The sequence below is a fragment of the Musca autumnalis genome, unplaced genomic scaffold (genome assembly GCF_047663935.1).
Source record: "Musca autumnalis isolate F117 unplaced genomic scaffold, ASM4766393v1 scaffold_34, whole genome shotgun sequence".
Classification (NCBI taxonomy): domain Eukaryota; kingdom Metazoa; phylum Arthropoda; class Insecta; order Diptera; family Muscidae; genus Musca; species Musca autumnalis.
The window spans coordinates 181,266-201,899 of record NW_027411911.1 but is presented as its reverse complement, the minus strand read 5'-3'; the positions used below and the strand labels follow the sequence as shown (position 1 = coordinate 201,899).

At 32.9% G+C, this 20,634-nt stretch overlaps 1 protein-coding gene across 1 annotated transcript; it reads right to left on the bottom strand.

The window, feature by feature from the left end:
* Window positions 1-19,845: 19,845 nt before the first annotated feature.
* On the bottom strand, window positions 19,846-20,634 carry LOC141400519 (activity-regulated cytoskeleton associated protein 2-like). Its single transcript, XM_073979718.1, has one exon. It carries the CDS (start codon window positions 20,632-20,634, stop codon window positions 19,846-19,848), a length of 789 nt encoding a protein of 262 aa, XP_073835819.1.

Sequence of the window (20,634 nt, the reverse complement as noted above, 5' to 3'; positions counted from 1 at the left end):
AACAACAAGTGAAAATGCATCCTAATACATTCCTAAAACAGAAAATATACCCGAGTATGGGAAATCTTCGTGTTCCAGTATCAAGAGATATAAGGAACATTTTAAAAACGAAATCACTGCAAACGATGAAGTGTACAAAGAAGATAATAATCAAGATGAGTCAAGCAACGATGAGGGTGGAGAAGAATCTTTTTATTCTGATCATGATGATTATGATTATGAAAACAATCTTCTTCAATTGAAAATCAATAATAATCTGGACACTGTATACGGTCCACATACAGATGTTAATGGGGAATGGAAATTTGGTGATAAACCTTTAGAAATAAATAATGAAAAAATTATCGAAGGAAACCAGAATTGGGCGCTCACACCAGGCTTATTTGAACTTTTCTTTCATCAAAAACCCAAAAACTACGATGAACCAGAGTTGGAGATATATAAGAAAATTTTACTCAACTCCAATGCACATAAAGTGAACTACAATCATAATGAACGAGTAAAATCTAACAAAGGATATAAATACACCAATATAATAAAGAAGATAATCGATGGCACTCACACTGGTAAAGGCCTAATGAGATTAAATCCCGAAAAACCTCAATATGTATATTGGAACAATCCCAATGTTCTTGTTGAACGACTAAAGCGGTTGGTGGAATCAAATCAAAATGGAAAATATGACCACACAAATGAGATGGTTTCTATAATTGAAGAACTACGAGAGGCAGATATTATATATTAATTATTCTATGGTCTTCTGAATATCATTGTTTTTGTTTTGTTTTAATGAGTAATATGGTAGAGTTATGTACACAAGTCAGCATTTATAATATCTTCGCAATAATTTAGGTATCGATAACTCAATCCCTAGATGTCATTGTTTAAGTTTCTTTTCCTTCGAATTTTCAATTTGAGTGAGGAACACTAATATTTATTTGCTTGAAATAAATATTCTTGAAAATATCATAACTGTACGCTTTGTAATTTTTTTAACTTTCATAAATTTGAAGCAAATGGTATGTTTGAGAACTATCAAAATGTGTTCCTTGTATGAAGAGGTTCGATTTTAAGTGAAGAGGGTTGAGTAGGAACCTGTTGAATAATATTAGGCAGCTCTTGAGTTATAATATGAAGCTTTTGAACCCTAAGAGAGAGCTGTTGATCCAAATTGGGGATAGGGTGAGCTATAATAAGAATTTGTTGAAGCGAAAAGCGAGCTGTGGCACGCAATAGTGACTGTGTATAGTGTTGTCACATTTTCTCTAAACACAGGGACAAAATATTAGATCAGAAGATGGAAAATTAGACATAAAACATTGCATTCTCTTCCCCCCGAAATATGCAACAAATATATTTGCTTGTTTCTTATTTATTAATAACCATTTAAATTCAATTATTATTGACATTTGTGATTTTCTCCATCCTTTTTAAAAGCTTAAGAATTCTGTTTCTGTCCGTTTTCAAACCATGTGTTATATAGAATTCCGCCTGAATTTCATCCGTTATTCTTAACAAATATTTGTCTGCTTCGATATCCTTCGACTCCCTTAATGTGCTTTCCTTGAAGATTTCAGGAAGGATATATTGAGAGTCCATATTATAACAGTTTGAAAGTATGTTTCTGACTAATAAAATTATTATAATATAGGTGTGAATTTATAGATCGAAAATTTTAATGAAGAGTGAGATTTATGTTTTTCATAATTTGTGTATTAAATAGCGGAGAAATGGGTTGACATTTAGATGTTGTGATTAAAAGCAACATAAGCATATTTTCAAATTTTATTTCAAGGTCAAGCTGAAGCACACCTTTGCCTCTATTTGATGTTCCAGCCACATTTCTTATCTTTGAAAAAGGTTCAATAATCCATATTGAACATTCAATAATACCAAATTGGATATTGAGCAATACTGAATGAAAGTTCAATGATTCCTTCTTTTGTTTTAATGTAAACATATAACAACATAAAGTTGATGGTCATACATAATAATGCCTCAACAATGATCATTGCATCAATCGAATGGTTGCAGAACAATGATTCATCCTTTTGTTATTAACGTTTAAACAGACACAACATTCATGGTTAACGCTCCAGCTTGCAACAAAGCTAAAAGCTAATTCTATTCTTTCCCTGCATTCCTCCTTCAAATCTCTTAATCATAATTTAAACCATATTGCTGCAGCATAATTCCATACTTTCCTCATAACTGTAAAGAATAAAACATACACACGCACCCACATTTGTATGTTCCAATAACCCAAACCATATTCAAGCCTTTATAGAATCTTAATTAGACTTCCAAAATCAACATATCTAAAAGATCTAACGAGTTCATGGAGAGCTTTAATGCCATACGTTCCTCATAACTGCAAAGATCCACTTATATCCAAACCATACCTACAATTCCATATTCAAGTCTTTGAATCCTAGTTTGACTTTTGAAATAAGCAAATCGAAAAGAACATTAATTTCACAATATTGTGGAATTCATTAAGCATACATATGTTAAGCAACTAAAAGTTCTTGTCGATTTCGTATTTGTAAAGATTGATTTTTTCGCTATTCCCCTTTCCCCCTTCAGTCTCCTAAAATAAACCTATCTTCACTTTTCCATACACAGATGTAAGGAAATCAATGTTATAATCTTAACATATTCCTTTTCAAGGTCAATATGAATTCAATTATGCATATGTACATTTATATATACATACATACCGGGTTTAAAGAATCAGACGTTGTGTGGTCCAATAACCCAGATTCAAATCATTTAATCAAAACAAATCCGATATTGCGTAATACTGAATGAAAGTTCAATAATTCCTCCTTTTGGTTTAATGCAAACATACCAGCATAAATTTAAAGGAAGCTGGGCTGACGTACATACAAACGCTATGTCTCAACAATGGTCATCGATTTCTTATTTGTACCCATTGCTTCCCCCTCCCCCTTAACTTCCCTAATCACATTTGCATTCATATCCAAATCCATTGCAAAGATCAATTTGAAGCAACCAAAAATTCAATCCACCCTTCAATTAAATATTAAGATCAAACAATAATAAACAAATCGAGAAGAGAATCGAATTAATATTCAAACACAGCAGAAAGCCACAGGCACTTGTCGCCTTTCGCTTTCGTTGAAGGCGACAATTACGCCTGCTGCTGGAAAAAGAACCAAACGACATACACACAAACATAAAATAAAGCGATCGTGGCTGCTGATCCAATGCAAAGCAATGGAATCATACGTCATACACACAAACATACATATAAACTCATTGCCTCAACAATGGTCACTGCTTCAATCGAAGGCAATATTCATACAAACATATGGTTACTGTTCTAGCTAATCTTAAACCATTCTTAAAGCATTCGATGCTGCAATATAATGCCATACATTCCTCATAACTACAAAGAATCAAACATACACACGCAACCACATATGCTTATTTATCTCAAACCATTCCTTCAATCCAATTTTCAATTCTTTGTCAATTATTAACTTGACTTCTGAAATAAACAAATCGAAAAGATCCAAATGAATTCATTTGGATCGTTTCGATTTATGCACTCAAAGTAATTCTAGTTGCGTACAGTTTCAATCATAATTATTTAAACCCAAATGATGATGACTCATTTATCTCACAACATTGGGAAATTAGATGAATTAACTGGCAAACGGACGGAGAGACGGACGGACAAACAGGACCACCCACGTTGATCATGGACACGATTCAGCATGCTTACGGATAGACGGAATTCCAAGAATTTTCCCACGGTCAGCAGTCGGACGGACAAACAGGACCACCCACGTTGATCATGGACACGATTGAGCATGCCCTCGGACAGACGGGCTAACAAACGGAATTTCAAAAAGTTCCCACGGTCACGCGGACGGACGGACAAAAGGACTGACGGAATTCCAAGAATTTCCCACGGTCACACATACATACATATCTTCTCAGTGTACCACCCACGTGTTTATTTGTTTACATAAGGTATCAAATTACATATTTGTTTACAATAGCTGTGTCTTTTTACGTCATAATTTGTAATAATTATTACTAACGTTGCGGATTTTGACAGTTGTATAAAGGAAAAGTTGCTGAAAAAAATGTTTCAGAAACATTTAGTAAGTAAAAAGACACCCCTATTATGTCGGCATTTTCCTTTGATTTGAAACATATATTTATTAACTACTTATCTCTATTATATAATTGAGCTTGGTGATAAGTGACTGCCAAAACGGCTAAAGCTATGAGATTGAAATTTTACCAGTGGGTCACTGTTGGTGCAAATGTGCGAGATAAGGCCGGGTTTTAGAAAATTCGTCCTGGAACCACAAAAAATTTCAACAACAAAAATCCTTTTATTTTGCTATTATATATCGTATAATATCAAAAATAATGTCAAATGTTGTAGTTTACTTCTAGGCGCAGGTTTTATAGTATCATTTTATCGTAAACCACTAAATTATAAAACCACATTAGAAGTTTTTTTCCGTTTCAACAGATGTCGCAATTGTATAGTATTAAAGTAATGTAAGCAGTAAAAACCAACCGATCCTGATTTACGTGTCTGGAGTAAATTTGTTTTCACTTAACAGATGTCGCACAAGAGATTTTCTTTTTTAAACAAACAAATTATTACCAACGAATTTGGAAAATTTTGATTTTAAATTTAAGATTAAAACAAAATTTAGTTCAATAATGTTAAGTTTTTTACTATTTAAAATATCATTAAGGCAATAAAATGCAAAAACAAAAAATGTATGTGCTTGATTTCTTGGTCTTGGTCTAAATGTTTGCACATCAGTTAAAATTGTGAATATTCCCACGATTCATTTGCAATTAAGAATTTTTATGGCGTTCTTGGTATATAGAAATGTAGAGTCTATAAATTTTCGTCACTAAATAATTTAGGAAATCAATAATAGACCACAAACCAGAATCAAATTTTGGTTTCGTAATTGAAAACGATTTTGGGATATGTGCGTTACGTGAATAAGTCAGAAAAGCATTATCACGAAGGGATAGCAAAAACCACTGCTCTCCCCGTAAAATATAGGGAAACAAATTTTCTACAGAGAAGATTTCAAGACCTTTAAAGTACTTTGACGACGTTATATTTTCTAATGAGACGAACATTATGTTGTCTTATTACGATGGGACCCAAAAAGTATGGCGCAACCATCTTACAACCCTGGCACATAAAAATGTAATACATACTGAAAACTTCGGAGAACTGTAAGTTATGGTACTGGCATAGACAAACGAATTGTATAGACAAAAGATTACTCATGCTGTGTGCTGTCAACAGACTCAAACCAAAATATTGAATATTTTTCGAAGGCGATTTTTCCGAGGATGTAGATTCCATCAAAAACTAACTTTATAGAGTTGTATTTATTGTAATTTTAATTGTTTTGCTCTGTCAACAAAATCGATGTTAAGAACATTGTTTAGAACATTCCTTTGTCTATATGCACATTTAATTTGTCTATGGCAAAGGGTTGTATATGAAGCAATGGCTTTAGGTAAAATAAGTTTTCTGAGGTTTATTTGAAGATCTTCTAAAACTTATTTAACGACAACGTCAAAATTGTGGTTTTTGGAACCTAAAATCAAAAAAGGAAATACAATATAAAATCTACCAAGAGAAGACATTCTAGACGTAAATCTTATTTACAAAAACTTTATGGATTTATCTGAGGAAAAAAGGCCCTTCACTAATATACGAAACTTAATAAAGATCAATGGGAAAAATACCAATAAAATATGACATTTCGAAATGTATTTTTTCATATCGTGTGAAGTACCCTTACCTATGCATTTAACTGGCATTTTAAATTAGTGTTCAGTGAAAAACAAATTTGTGTTTTGAGTGATGGTTAATGAATGACTATAATATATTTGATTTCTAAGACGATCCGAAATCAAATTCGTTCGAATTACTACCTAACGCCTTTCGGTGTAGAAAATGGTTGTTCGACTGAAAAAAAAAACAACAAAAATAACTAATATATAAACAAAACGTAACTCAGTTAGCAGTTTGAATATTACTAAATGTTAATTAACATTAAAGTGCTGGTATTAACTAACAAAGAAATCATTTTTTTGCCTTCAAAAAATACAATACCATAAGATGCGAAGGGAAGCAGGGAGGGAGAGACATATTTGCTTACAATTGTAGACTTTATTTTTTGGAGATTTTTGGAGATAAGCCGAGTTACGTCAAACTATATGTCGAACGATTCGATTTATGTAGTTCTTTCTGAAAGCCACATAAAAAAAGATAAATAGTGACACTCTTAACTGTCGTATGTAGCATTACTGGCTTTTATTTTGATAAAAAAAAAAAAAGTTGTAAATGGGAAATGGAGACATTATATTCTGAAATTTGGTCAATTTATTTATTATCCTGCTTTATACCATGGGATTTTCCGCTAACGAAGTAGCGGGCATATGCTAGTATGTACATACAAAATGTATATGCAAAGTTTCATATTTAAAATTACAACGAAAATAAACACATTTTTGCTCTGCAGAAAAATTGCAATTTTCAATACATTTATTATTCAGTGAAAAAAATCTGCGTTTTTGAATAATAGTTATTGAATAATTATAGTATAGTAGTTTTCTATTAACGCTGAATATTTTAAGACAAAATAATTAATTAATGGCCTGTTTCTCTAAGATGATTCGAAATCAAATCCGTTCGAATTACTACCAACCAAACCTGCTGTTGTAGAAAATATTTGTTTGACTGAAAACAAACCCATAAATTTTTATATATTTTTCAAAAAAAGGTTGGTAGTAGTTTTAACTAATTTGTATGTGTGTCGTATTAATGAAACTGGCCATAAATCTTCTTATGATAAAGTTTATCGATTTTAGAATTTTTTGTTCTACCCTACACCACACTGTGTTAAGGGGTATTATCAATTTATGCATTTGTATGTAACAAGCAAAAGAAAGCGAAATATGTCAATGGTTCCTTTCGATGATCTACATAGCATCACATTCTGAGTCCATTTATACGTTCCCGTCCAGCCGTAATGCACTTTAGTCGCATTTATTATCCTATCCGGGCTAAAATTTATGATGGTCGCACTTTTGACCAAAGGACTATAGCTATTGCTTTTGACGAGAATCGGTTGAGATTTGGATATAGCTCACATATATTCACCCGATTCACTATATTCTATCCACCAAACAACTATTTTAAAACAAATGTGTAATGAAATCGGTTCAGTAGTGCGATTCACTAACTAATTTTGTGAGTTACCGACAATTGTCGGTAAAATTAAAATGCTTATAATTTCGGTGATTACCGATGTTTTTCGGTAAGTAAGCGATGGATAAAAAAACAGTCGTAAAGTTATACCGATAGCAACAGTGTTGTCAACTTTTATCTGAACTTTTCATTTATAATTTTGCGTACATTTGAATTCCTAATTACTGCTTGATATATTTAAGACATTGTCATTGTTTGCACTTATTTTTAATGCCAATATTACTGTAAGTAAGCAGATAATCGAGCCATTTTTAATGAAATACTGCTTAGTGCAGTACAATTCAACTGTTTTGCCCCTCCGAGGAACATTGAAGTGACGACTTAGCTGAACCGTCACTTCAATGTTCCTCGGAGGGGCAAAACAGTTGAATTGTACTGCACTAAGCAGTATTTCATTAAAAATGTCTCGATTATTAATTAAAAAAATTAATAAAAAATGACCTTCGCCTAATAGGCAACATTTTCAAATAAAAATAAAAATCAGCTTGAGCTAGGCTGGGGTTCGAACCCACGTCCTTGAAAAACACATGGAAAAAAGTGTTGTCACGGCGTGTTAGTGTTCAGAACCAAACTCATAACTTTCAAAGGCTACGCTAAGCGTTTGTCATGAAAGCCATACAAAGATTTGAACAAAAAATTCAACTTTGTAAAAAAACAACTTGCATTTGAAAGAGGAAATAAGTTAGAGGATAGCGAAGCCGCCCCACAGTCGATGTGTCTGAGGAGCCTTCCTAAACCAAAGGCGAAACATGCATGTCACACAGTGGTGATTGTGTGGGTTCGTATCGTCGGCTTTCCTTTTTCAAAAAGCATCTTGGTCAGTAAGCTCGTCTCTAACGAGAAATTAATTAAAAAAATACTTTTATTTTGCTATTATATATCGTAAAATATCAAAAATAATGTCAAATGTTGTAGTTTACTTCTAGGCGCAGGTTTTATAGTATCATTTTATCGTAAACCACTTAATTATAAAACCACATTAGAAGTTTTTTTCCGTTTCAACAGATGTCGCAATTGTATAGTATTAACGTAATGTAAGCAGTAAAAACCAACCGATCCTGATTTACGTGTCTGGAGTAATTTTGTTTTCACTTAACAGATGTCGCACAACAGATTTTCTTTTTTAAACAAACAAATTATTACCAACGAATTTGGAAAGTGTTGATTTTAAATTTAAGATTAAAACAAAATTTAGTTCAATAATGTTAAGTTTTTTATTATTTAAAATATCATTAAGGCAATAAAATGCAAAAACAAAAACTGTATGTACTTGATTCCTTGGTCTTGGTCTAAATGTTTGCAAATCAGTTAAAATTGTGAATATTCCCACGATTCATTTGCAATTAAGAATTTTTATGGCGTTCTTGGTATATAGAAATGTAGAGACTGTAACTTTTCGTCACTAAATAATTTAGGAAATCAATAATAGACCACAAACCAGAATCAAATTTTGGTTTCGTAATTGAAAACGATTTTGGGATATGTGCGTTACGATTTTTCCGAGGATGTAGATTCCATCAAAAACTACCTTTATAGAGTTGTATTTATTGTAATTTTAATTGAGTTGTTCTGTCAACAAAATCGATGTTAAGAACATTGTTTAGAACATTCCTTTGTCTATATGCACATTTAATTTGTCTATGGCAAAGGTTTGTATATGAAGCAATGGCTTTAGGTAAAATTAGTTTTCTGAGGTTTATTTGAAGATCTTCTAAAACTTTAAAACTTATTTAATGACAACGTCAAAATTGTGGTTTTTGGAACCTGAAAATCAAAAAAGTAAATACAATATAAAATCTACCAAGACAAGACATTCTAGACGTACATCTTATTTACAAAAACTTTATGGATTCATCTGAGGAAAAAAGGTCCTTCACTAATATACGAAACTTAATAAAGATCAATGGGAAAAATACCAATAAAATATGACATTTCGAAATGTGTTTTTTCATATCGTGTGAAGTACTCTTACCTATGCATATAACTTACATTTAAAATTAGTGTTCAGTGAAAAAGAAATGTGTGTTTTGAATGATGGTTAATGAATGACTATAATATATTTGATTTCTAAGACGATCCGAAATCAAATTCGTTCGAATTACTACAAAATCAAATTACATATTTGTTTACAATAGCTGTGTCTTTTTACGTGATAATTTGTAATAATTATTACTAATGTTGCGGATTTTGACAGTTGTATAAAGGAAAAGTTGCTGAAAAAAATGTTTCAGAAACATTTAGTAAGTAAAAAGACACCCCTATTATGTCGGCATTTTCCTTTGATTTGAAACATATATTTATTAACTACTTATCTCTATTATATAATTGAGCTTGGTGATAAGTGACTGCCAAAACGGCTAAAGCTATGAGATTGAAATTTTACCAGTAGGTCACTGTTGGTGCAAATGTGCGAGATAAGGCCGGGTTTTAGAAAATTCGTCCTGGAACCACAAAAAATTTCAACAACAAAAATCCTTTTATTTTGCTATTATATATCGTATAATATCAAAAATAATGTCAAATGTTGTAGTTTACTTCTAGGCGCAGGTTTTATAGTATCATTTTATCGTAAACCACTAAATTATAAAACCACATTAGAAGTTTTTTTTTCCGTTTCAACAGATGTCGCAATTGTATAGTATTAAAGTAATGTAAGCAGTAAAAACCAACCGATCCTGATTTACGTGTCTGGAGTAATTTTGTTTTCACTTAACAGATGTCGCACAAGAGATTTTCTTTTTTAAACAAAAAAATTATTACCAACGAATTTGGAAAATTTTGATTTTAAATTTAAGATTAAAACAAAATTTAGTTCAATAATGTTAAGTTTTTTACTATTTAAAATATCATTAAGGCAATAAAATGCAAAAACAAAAACTGTATGTGCTTGATTTCTTGGTCTTGGTCTAAATGTTTGCAAATCAGTTAAAATTGTGAATATTCCCACGATTCATTTGCAATTAAGAATTTTTATGGCGTTCTTGGTATATAGAAATGTAGAGTCTATAACTTTTCGTCACTAAATAATTTAGGAAATCAATAATAGACCACAAACCAGAATCAAATTTTGGTTTTGTAATTGAAAACGATTTTGGGATATGTGCGTTACGTGAATAAGTCAGAAAAGCATTATCACGAAGGGATAGCAAAAACCACTGCTCTCCCCGTAAAATATAGGGAAACAAATTTTCTACAGAGAAGATTTCAAGCCCTTTAAAGTACTTTGACGACGTTATATTTTCTAATGAGACGAACATTATGTTGTCTTATTACGATGGGACCCAAAAAGTATAGCGCAACCATCTTACAACCCTGGCACATAAAAATGTAATACATACTGAAAACTTCGGAGAACTGTAATTTATGGTACTGGCATAGACAAACGAATTGTATAGACAAAAGATTACTCATGCTGTGCGCTGTCAACAGACTCAAACCAAAATATTGAATATTTTTCGAAGGCGATTTTTCCGAGGATGTAGATTCCATCAAAAACTAACTTTATAGAGTTATATTTATTGTAATTTTAATTGTGTTGCTCTGTCAACAAAATCGATGTTAAGAACATTGTTTAGAACATTCCTTTGTCTATATGCACATTTAATTTGTCTATGGCAAAGGGTTGTATATGAAGCAACGGCTTTAGGTAAAATAAGTTTTCTGAGGTTTATTTGAAGATCTTCTAAAACTTATTTAACGACAACGTCAAAATTGTGGTTTTTGGAACCTAAAATCAAAAAAGGAAATACAATATAAAATCTACCAAGACAGGACATTCTAGACGTAAATCTTATTTACAAAAACTTTATGGATTTATCTGAGGAAAAAAGGCCCTTCACTAATATACGAAACTTAATAAAGATCAATGGGAAAAATACCAATAAAATATGACATTTCGAAATGTATTTTTTCATATCGTGTGAAGTACCCTTACCTATGCATTTAACTTGCATTTTAAATTAGTGTTCAGTGAAAAACAAATTTGTGTTTTGAATGATGGTTAATGAATGACTATAATATATTTGATTTTTAAGACGATCCGAAATCAAATTCGTTCGAATTACTACCTAACGCCTTTCGGTGTAGAAAATGGTTGTTCGACTGGAAAAAAAAACCAACAAAAATAACTAATATATAAACAAAACGTAACCCAGTTAGCAGTTTCAACACATTTGTACGTACATTTGTATTTTGTTGTAGTTTGGCATTTGTTGTTCTTTGTAGATAGAAAACCTCTGTGCGAAAAATTAGCAACATAGTTTTAGGTTTGGAAGTATTTTAAAGTTTAAAGACAAAACTTTCAATCGACTTTGGTCCATCATCATACCATCAATTTTATACAGAATGTCTTACATTAAGTCCAGATTGTCACTGCATTTCTATTTTTACAGTTTCATTTGCGAGGGGATTCTTAGTATCACAGAAATCATTTGTAATGATTAGTAGACTATTTTTTTCAATTTCACTGTCGCTTTAAATTTCCACTCTTTTTGCATTTCTGATTTTAACTAGGCGTTTACACACAGACAGTATTGGCAAGACAATAGCAAAGTTATAAACCATTTTCACCAATACATTCACACTTTTCTCTATTCATATTTAAAAATTTGTAAATGTATTTGTGAAAAAGGTTTGCATTTTTGCTATTGTCTTGCCAATACTGGCATTTGTAAACGCAGGGTAAGAGTAAAATATAACTGTTTTGTAAAATATTAAGAATGATAGATTTATGCATACCGTTTGTTCCCTACAAAAAATTATGAAACAAAAGTGCAACTTTTAAATCCTTTTTTTTAGGCGTTGCGAGGGGTAAATTGCGTTGGGTACTTATCTAACGAATTCAATAAAAAACGGAAAAGTAAAAAAGGTTTTATTTGCGTACTAAATTTGATGCCTTTGGTTTTGTGTGAGCAAATAGATTTCTAAACTGATATTTAGTATTGAACTAGAACTAGAAGCAAGCTCAATTTTTACAGACGGGTAGAGTTTTTGATAATTAGTGTTTTCGCGGTACGAATATTACTAAATGTTAATTAACATTAAAGTGCTGGTATTAACTAACAAAGAAATCATTTTTTTGCCTTCAAAAAATACAATTCCATAAGATGCGAAGGGAAGCAGGGAGGGAGAGACATATTTGCTTACGATTGTAGACTTTATTTTTTGGAGATTTTTGGAGATAAGTCGAGTTACGTCAAACTATATGTCGAACGATTCGATTTATGTAGTTCTTTCTGAAAGCCACATAGAAAAAGATAAATAGTGACACTCTTAACTGTCGTATGTAGCATTACTGGCTTTTATTTTGATAAAAAAAAGTTGTAAATGGGAAATGGAGACATTATATTCTGAAATTTGGTCAATTTATTTATTATCCTGCTTTATACCATGGGATTTTCCGCTAACGAAGTAGCGGGCATATGCTAGTATGTACATACAAAATGTATATGTAAAGTTTCAAAATATATGTAAAAACATATCGTGTAAAGTATCCATTACATATGTATATAACACATACACTCCACGTCAGTAGAATAGAACACCTACATTTTTGTTAATGTTAGCTTATTTATCCCAAAACGAATGAATCTTCTTTTTCAATCTTGTGGGGATGTAAAGTCGATAATGTTCCATATCAAACACAGAAAAAATTATGTTTCTAGTTCTTCGCGAAATGATTTTCTGATCATTTTTCCGATAGTACTATGAAAAATAGGCATTTATTTTTGGTCATCAGGATAGAACAGTCACTTTATTTTTCGCGAATTTTTGAGATATTAAAGCCGAATTTTCTTTCAGTCGATAAAGCAAGGCTTTCTGATCATTTTTCACCAAAGAAAACCTATAAATTATTTCGCGGACACCGAAATAACAGCGTTAAAGGGTTCAAATTGACAGATATTGGAAACATCTCGGAATATCAATAGGAGTCGCGCAATTATGTCATATTTCTTCACAATAAGATAGAATATGACACAGACAACCTCGACGGATACAATCGAGTGCTTCGGATGCTGATAAGATGGAATATTTTCAAAATATTTATGAAAAAGGTCAACATTTCTTAAAAAACCATGATGATTTGTTCAATAAAATGGTTTTTTCGCGAACATGTCTGCCATTTAATGGTTTGGAAATATGCCCCAGATTTAGAGGAAAATAATCTGGTATGAAAATAACCGCTATTTAATACACTGAGGGAAATTTTAGCACATTTTTCAAATTGAACACACCCTTTGGATTTTGAATTTTATATGTGTTCTTATTTCCGTCTCCGCGACTGTTATTAACAGTGTTATGCTCCAATATAAATGGACCAGTTTATGCTCTCCATACCGGATTTTACGAATTAGTAGTTTTTTTAACTGAAATCGCAAATGTAAAAGCCCCGTTTTCGCGGGAAAACACAGTCATGGAAATTGAGGTTTTAGGTTTCGTATGTTGTTTTATAAGGTACTAAAATTTCCCTCAGTGTATTAAAATAACGGTTGTTTTCGTATCAGATTATCTTCCTTCAAATCTGGAGCATATTTCCAAACCATTAAATGGAAGACATGTTCGCGGAAAAACCATTTTATTGAACAAATCATCATGGTTTTTTTTAGGAAATTTTGACCTTTTTCATAAATATTTTGAAAATATTCCATTTTATCAGCATCCGAAGCACTCGATTGTATCCGTCGAGGTTGTCTGTGTCATATTCTATCTTATTGTGAAGAAATATGACATAATTGCGCGACTCCTATTGATATTCCGAGATGTTTCCAATATCTGTCAATTTAAACCCTTTAACGCTGGTATTTCGGTGTCCGCGGAATAATTTATAGGTTTTCTTTGGTGAAAAATGATTAGAAAGCCTTGCTTTATCGACTGAAAGAAAATTCGGCTTTAATATCTCAAAAACTCGCGAAAATAAAGTGACTGTTCTATCCTGATGACCAAAAATAAATGCCTATTTTTCATAGTACTATCGGAAAATGATCAGAAATTCATTTCGCGAAGAACTAGAAACAAAATTTTTTCTGTGTTTGATATGGAACATTATCGACTTTACATCCCGACAAGATTGAAAACGAAGATTCATTCGTTTTGGGATAAATAAGCTAACATTAACAAAAATTTAGGTGTTCTATTCTACTGACGTGGAGTGTATTTAAAATTACAACGAAAATAAACACATTTTTGCTCTGCAGAAAAATTGCAATTTTCAATACATTTATTATTCAGTGAAAAAAATCTGCGTTTTTGAATAATGGTTATTGAATAATTATAGTATAGTAGTTTTCTATTAACGCTGAATATTTTAAGACAAAATAACTAATTAATGGCCTGTTTCTCTAAGATGATTCGAAATCAAATCCGTTCGAATTACTACCAACCAAACCTGCTGTTGTAGAAAATATTTGTTTGACTGAAAACAAACCCATAAATTTTTATATATTTTTCAAAAAAAGGTTGGTAGTAGTTTTAACTAATTTGTATGTGTGTCGTATTAATGAAACTGGCCATAAATCTTCTTATGATAAAGTTTATCGATTTTAGAATTTTTTGTTCTACCCTACACCACACTCTGTTAAGGGGTATTATCAATTTATGCATTTGTATGTAACAAGCAAAAGAAAGCGAAATATGTCAATGGTTCCTTTCGATGATCTACATAGCATCACATTCTGAGTCCATTTATACGTTCCCGTCCAGCCGTAATGCACTTTATAATAATAATTGTTCCACAAACATCCCAGATGGGACAAGGGAGACTTCTCTCATATCAATGAGTGCACCCCGATTCATATTAGCTCAACGATATGGGACCTACTGTTTATTGCCGAGTCCGAACGGCGTGTCCTAAGACACCACTTGTAGAGAAGTTTTACAAGGCTGAAATACTCAGGAAATGTCGCCAACATCACTGAGGGGTATTTTGCCACCGTTGAAAATTTGATGTTGTTTGGCCTGGGAATCGAACCCACGACCTTTAGCGTGCAAGGCGGGTGTGCATACCATTGCAACACGGTGGCACCCAAATGCACTTTAGTCGCATTTATTATCCTATCCGGGCTAAAATTTATGATGGTCGCACTTTTGACCAAAGGACTATAGCTATTGCTTTTGACGAGAATCGGTTGAGATTTGGATATAGCTAACATATATTCACCCGATTCCGTATATTCTATCCACCAAACAACTATTTTAAAACAAATGTGTAATGAAATCGGTTCAGTAGTGCGATTCACTAACTAATTTTGTGAGTTACCGACAATTGTCGGTAAAATTAAAATGCTTATAATTTCGGTAATTACCGATGTTTTTCGGTAAGTAAGCGATGGATAAAAAACAGTCGTAAAGTTATACCGATAGCAACAGTGTTGTCAACTTTTATCTGAACTTTTCATTTATAATTTTGCGTACATTTGAATTCCTAATTACTGCTTGATATATTTAAGACATTGTCATTGTTTGCACTTATTTTTAATGCCAATATTACTGTAAGTAAGCAGATAATCGAGCCATTTTTAATGAAATACTGCTTAGTGCAGTACAATTCAACTGTTTTGCCCCTCCGAGGAACATTGAAGTGACGGTTCAGCTAAGTACTTTCATTACTAAAGGGATTTAGTTATACCATATTCGAAGTAGTGTAGGGTACCAAATGTTAAAGGAATATGTAGTTTTAACAATAGTCGTTGAGAATATAGTTTTAAAATTAACACAAATCGATTAATCGATTTATGTAGTTCTATTTGAAAACCACAGGTATGATTTTTAGAAAGAATATGTGGTAAAACCTTAAACTAGGAACGGGTGAAACTATACTCTGCATTTTAATTTATTTATTTATTATCCTCCTTTATATTCGTGTGAATTCTCCGCTAACGAAGTAGCGGGCACTGGCTATCTCTCTTATATATTTGAGCTTGGTGATAAGTGACTGCCAAAACGGTTAAGGCTATGAGCTTGAAATTTTACCAGTAGGTTTTAGAAAATTCGTCCTGGAACCACAAAAAATATCAACAACAAAAATCCTTTTATTTTGTTATTATATATCGTAAAATATCAAAAATACTGTCAAATGTTGTAGTTTACTTCTAGGCGCAGGTTTTATAGTATCATTGTATCGTAAACCACTAAATTATAAAACCACATTAGAAGTTTTTTTCCGTTTCAACAGATGTCGCAATTGTATAGTATTAACGTAATGTAAGCAGTAAAAACCAACCGATCCTGATTTACGTGTCTGGAGTAATTTTGTTTTCACTTAACAGATGTCGCACAACAGATTTTCTTTTTTAAACAAACAAATTATTACCAACGAATTTGGAAAATTTTGATTTTTAATTTAAGATAAAAACAAAATTTAGTTCAATAATGTTAAGTTTTTTACTATTTACAATATCATTAAGGCAATAAAATGCAAAAACAAAAACTGTATGTACTTCATTTCTTGGTCTTGGTCTAAATGTTTGCAAATCAGTTAAAATTGTGAATATTCCCACGATTCATTTGCTATTAAGAATTTTTATGGCGTTCTTGGTATATAGAAATGTAGAGACTATAACTTTTCGTCACTAAATAATTTAGGAAATCAACAATAGACCACAAACCAGAATCAAATTTTGGTTTCGTAATTGAAAACGATTTTGGGATATGTGCGTTACGATTTTTCCGAGGATGTAGATTCCATCAAAAACTACCTTTATAGAGTTGTATTTATTGTAATTTTAATTGAGTTGTTCTGTCAACAAAATCGATGTTAAGAACATTGTTTAGAACATTCCTTTGTCTATATGTACATTTAATTTGTCTATGGCAAAGGGTTGTATATCGTCACCATAAATGCCCGAAGACGTAACCCACACGCAAATCGAAATTCGTTTTTTGATGGGATCTGATACATAAAGCTAAAATAATTGCTCTGGCAACATTTCAAGCTTCTACGTTCAAAAGTAACGATTCAAGAAATGACATTTCGGAAAATGTGGTAATATTGCAGATTTTGTTGTAATGACGGATCCCAAAACCAAGTGTTTCCGTGGTTTTGGTTTCATTAATTACTCCCATTCGTATAGGATTGATAATACCCTAAATACTCGACCTCTTAAGATAATTATTCCATAAAACAGTTTTTCATTTCATAACGTTTTTTTGCTTCTCCTGTAATGTTTTGATTTTGTGGGTTACGTCTTCGGGCATTTATGGTGACGATATGAAGCAATGGCTTTAGGTAAAATAAATTTTCTGAGGTTTATTTGAAGATCTTCTAAAACTTTAAAACTTATTTAACGACAACGTCAAAATTGTGGTTTTTGGAACCTGAAAATCAAAACACTAAATACAATATAAAATCTACCAAGACAAGACATTCTAGACGTACATCTTATTTACAAAAACTTTATGGATTCATCTGAAGAAAAAAGGTCCTTCACTAATATACGAAACTTAATAAAGATCAATGGGAAAAATACCAATAAAATATGACATTTCGAAATGTGTTTTTTCATATCGTGTGAAGTACTCTTACCTATGCATATAACTTACATTTAAAATTAGTGTTCAGTGAAAAAGAAATGTGTGTTTTGAATGATGGTTAATGAATGACTATAATATATTTGATTTCTAAGACGATCCGAAATCAAATTCGTTCGAATTACTGCAAAACGCCTTTCGGTGTAGAAAATGGTTGTTCGACTGAAAACAAGAAACAAACAAAAATAACTAATATATAAACAAAACTTAACTCAGTAAAGTTTGAACACATTTGTATTCGTATCGTCTTAACGAAACTGTTCATAAATCTCAGCTGACAATAGCAATATTAAGCATCACAAGTAGTGCAATTGCAAAACGATTGAAGACCAGACTATAAACCGGATTATGGCGGTCTTAAACTCGAGTTGTCTCCGTGCTGTATGAAGGGTTTGATTTTTATTTGTTTTACAAGATGACCCACGGTGATATATAAAGCTGAGGAAGTTGGTATTTTAATAAAAAAATTTGCTTTTTTCTTTTGTGTTGTGGTGAATCTATGTTAACGTTATGTATTGGTGAAATTTCCAAAAATTTTGCAATTATTGTAGTATACATTAGGGCGCAACAATTATTCTGAAAGAAGTCGCGCAGAACGTTCATTAGTAGGATTCTGTAAATCATTTTTGCTGTTATCGATAATCGATCGATAATTAATGATGAAGAAATAGTAGGGCGTAATGTAAATTAATATTTGTTTACAGTTGCATAAAATGGTATATGAAAAGTATTGAATGCTTAGTTGTAATAATTAGGTATGTACAGGGTTGCATAGAAATATTTACAAGGCATTTAGCCGTGAAATTCAAATCAAAGGTAACTCAATGTTGTATGGAAACTTATAACTAACGTGAAATTCAAATGAAATAGTGATAAAAGCAAAGAATTAGAAATATACACATAATGGGTCGGTTCAGTCTCCCCCTCTGATGCTGAAATCGTCCCGATGAGGCATCAGGAATAATGGGTTCTGGAATATGCTGAAATCTCCCCCTAGAGTAAAGCTGCTTCGATAAAAAATAATGGCATGAAGATGGCATCTAAGTAGTCATCTTGCTTCTTTTTGCTAATCTTTACAGGCGGTCCAAACAATCGTGAGGTGTTTCCATGCGTTATTTCGTCAGGCGGAATCGCTCCTCGAAAAATGCTCTGTATAGAATGCGGAGAATAGTCATTGGTTTTATCAGCCAGTGGTCTTCGTACTGATGTAGGCTTTGCAACATTATCATTTATATTCTGCGGTGGTGGAATCGGATCAGGTACAAAATGCGATGTAGTCGGCAAAGGTGATACCTGGTGTTTGCTTTCCACATACTTGATAAAATTCGTCATGCTCTTTATGACCTTGTTGGTTGGCGAATTTTCATGACCTACCACATCCAATGAAAACATGTTCTTTTCTAGAGGATTGGTAAAGTCAAACTTCCTTTTGGGATCATCGGCGAAATACCAGAGACGCTGCGCCATGTTGAGAACGATGCCGGTTTGCTCCATGAAATCCGTACCAATCAATGTTCGGTTTCTGGTTGCGTTAGGTAAACAGACAAACCGTATCTTCTTGCTGCGGCCTCCGATGATAATGTTACAGATGGTGGACTTCACAACACATGCTGTAACTGCGCCATCCGCTAAACACACATTTGCACACACATCTTTAAATACATAACCATTCTCTTCAAGAATATTTTTCAAATTTTGGCCAGCAACACTTATTTTCGCTCCACTATCAAACACTGCTTCACCCAAAAAAACAAAAATCTCCACATTTGTTGTTGGTAGAGTGCGGCCAATGATCGTTGACGAGATCGAATTGAATGCCAGGTACTGTGGGCTTGTTGTTGCTACATGTTGAACAGTTCGACCTGTAAATACCAGGCGCGCCACAACAATAGCAAGCAATCGTTGGTTTTCTTGTGTGTGGTTGTTGTTGCTGTGCATCGACCAGACTTGGTGCGCTGTTTTGTTTTTCGACGTTTCGCTGCTTCAATTTTCTGCACTCGTCCCCTGTGTGATTCTTGAAATTACAGAAACTGCAACGCACTTCGTTTGACTTGTGGTTCGGCCTGTCTTATTGTGTGTGTGTTTACTTCTATTTCATAATGATGTTCTTGTGGTTTTTCATCCCTCTTTTTCTTTTTCAAACACACATCGGCGCTATGCCCGTGTGAGAGGCAAAATGAGCAGCGCAATGCAGACTTTGTTTGTGTTATTGCTTCAGCCAGGGGAGTTGTTGTTGTTGTTCCGTCGTCAATCTCAGCTAGTGCGTGTTCTGCTTCTCGGCATGCGGAGAGTAATTCTTCAAACGTTGTAACATTCTCTCGTCGCACAAGCTCTCTTATTTTCGTCTGCAGAAGGCCAAATATTATGTTCAGCTGAATTTCTTCGGCAACTGTTGACTTTAGCTGGGAGAACAGCAAACATTTCTTACAAACAAAGCTGTCGGTTGGTTCTACTTTTTGTTGTCTCTGCTCGTAGATGCTTGCAAATATGCGCCAGTCCGGCATGGGAGGGGAAAATGTTGTTTTTATTAAGGCTTTTGCGTTGTCGAATGTGCTGACAATACTTTTAACGCCAATCCACCAATTCGCTGCGTAACCTTCTAGCAATAACTGCAATCCTGTTAATGCGTCGGCGTCGGAGATGTGTTCGATGTCTTTGCACACTGTTATTGCTGTGAGGAACTCCTCTACTGCAGCTGGATCTCTCTGTCCATGGAAGCGCGCAGTACAATGAGAAAACGAGCCATTGCGGACGATGTTACCCATTGTCTTGAGTAGCTTCTGGAATTGAGCCTCCGTAAATTGTGCCAT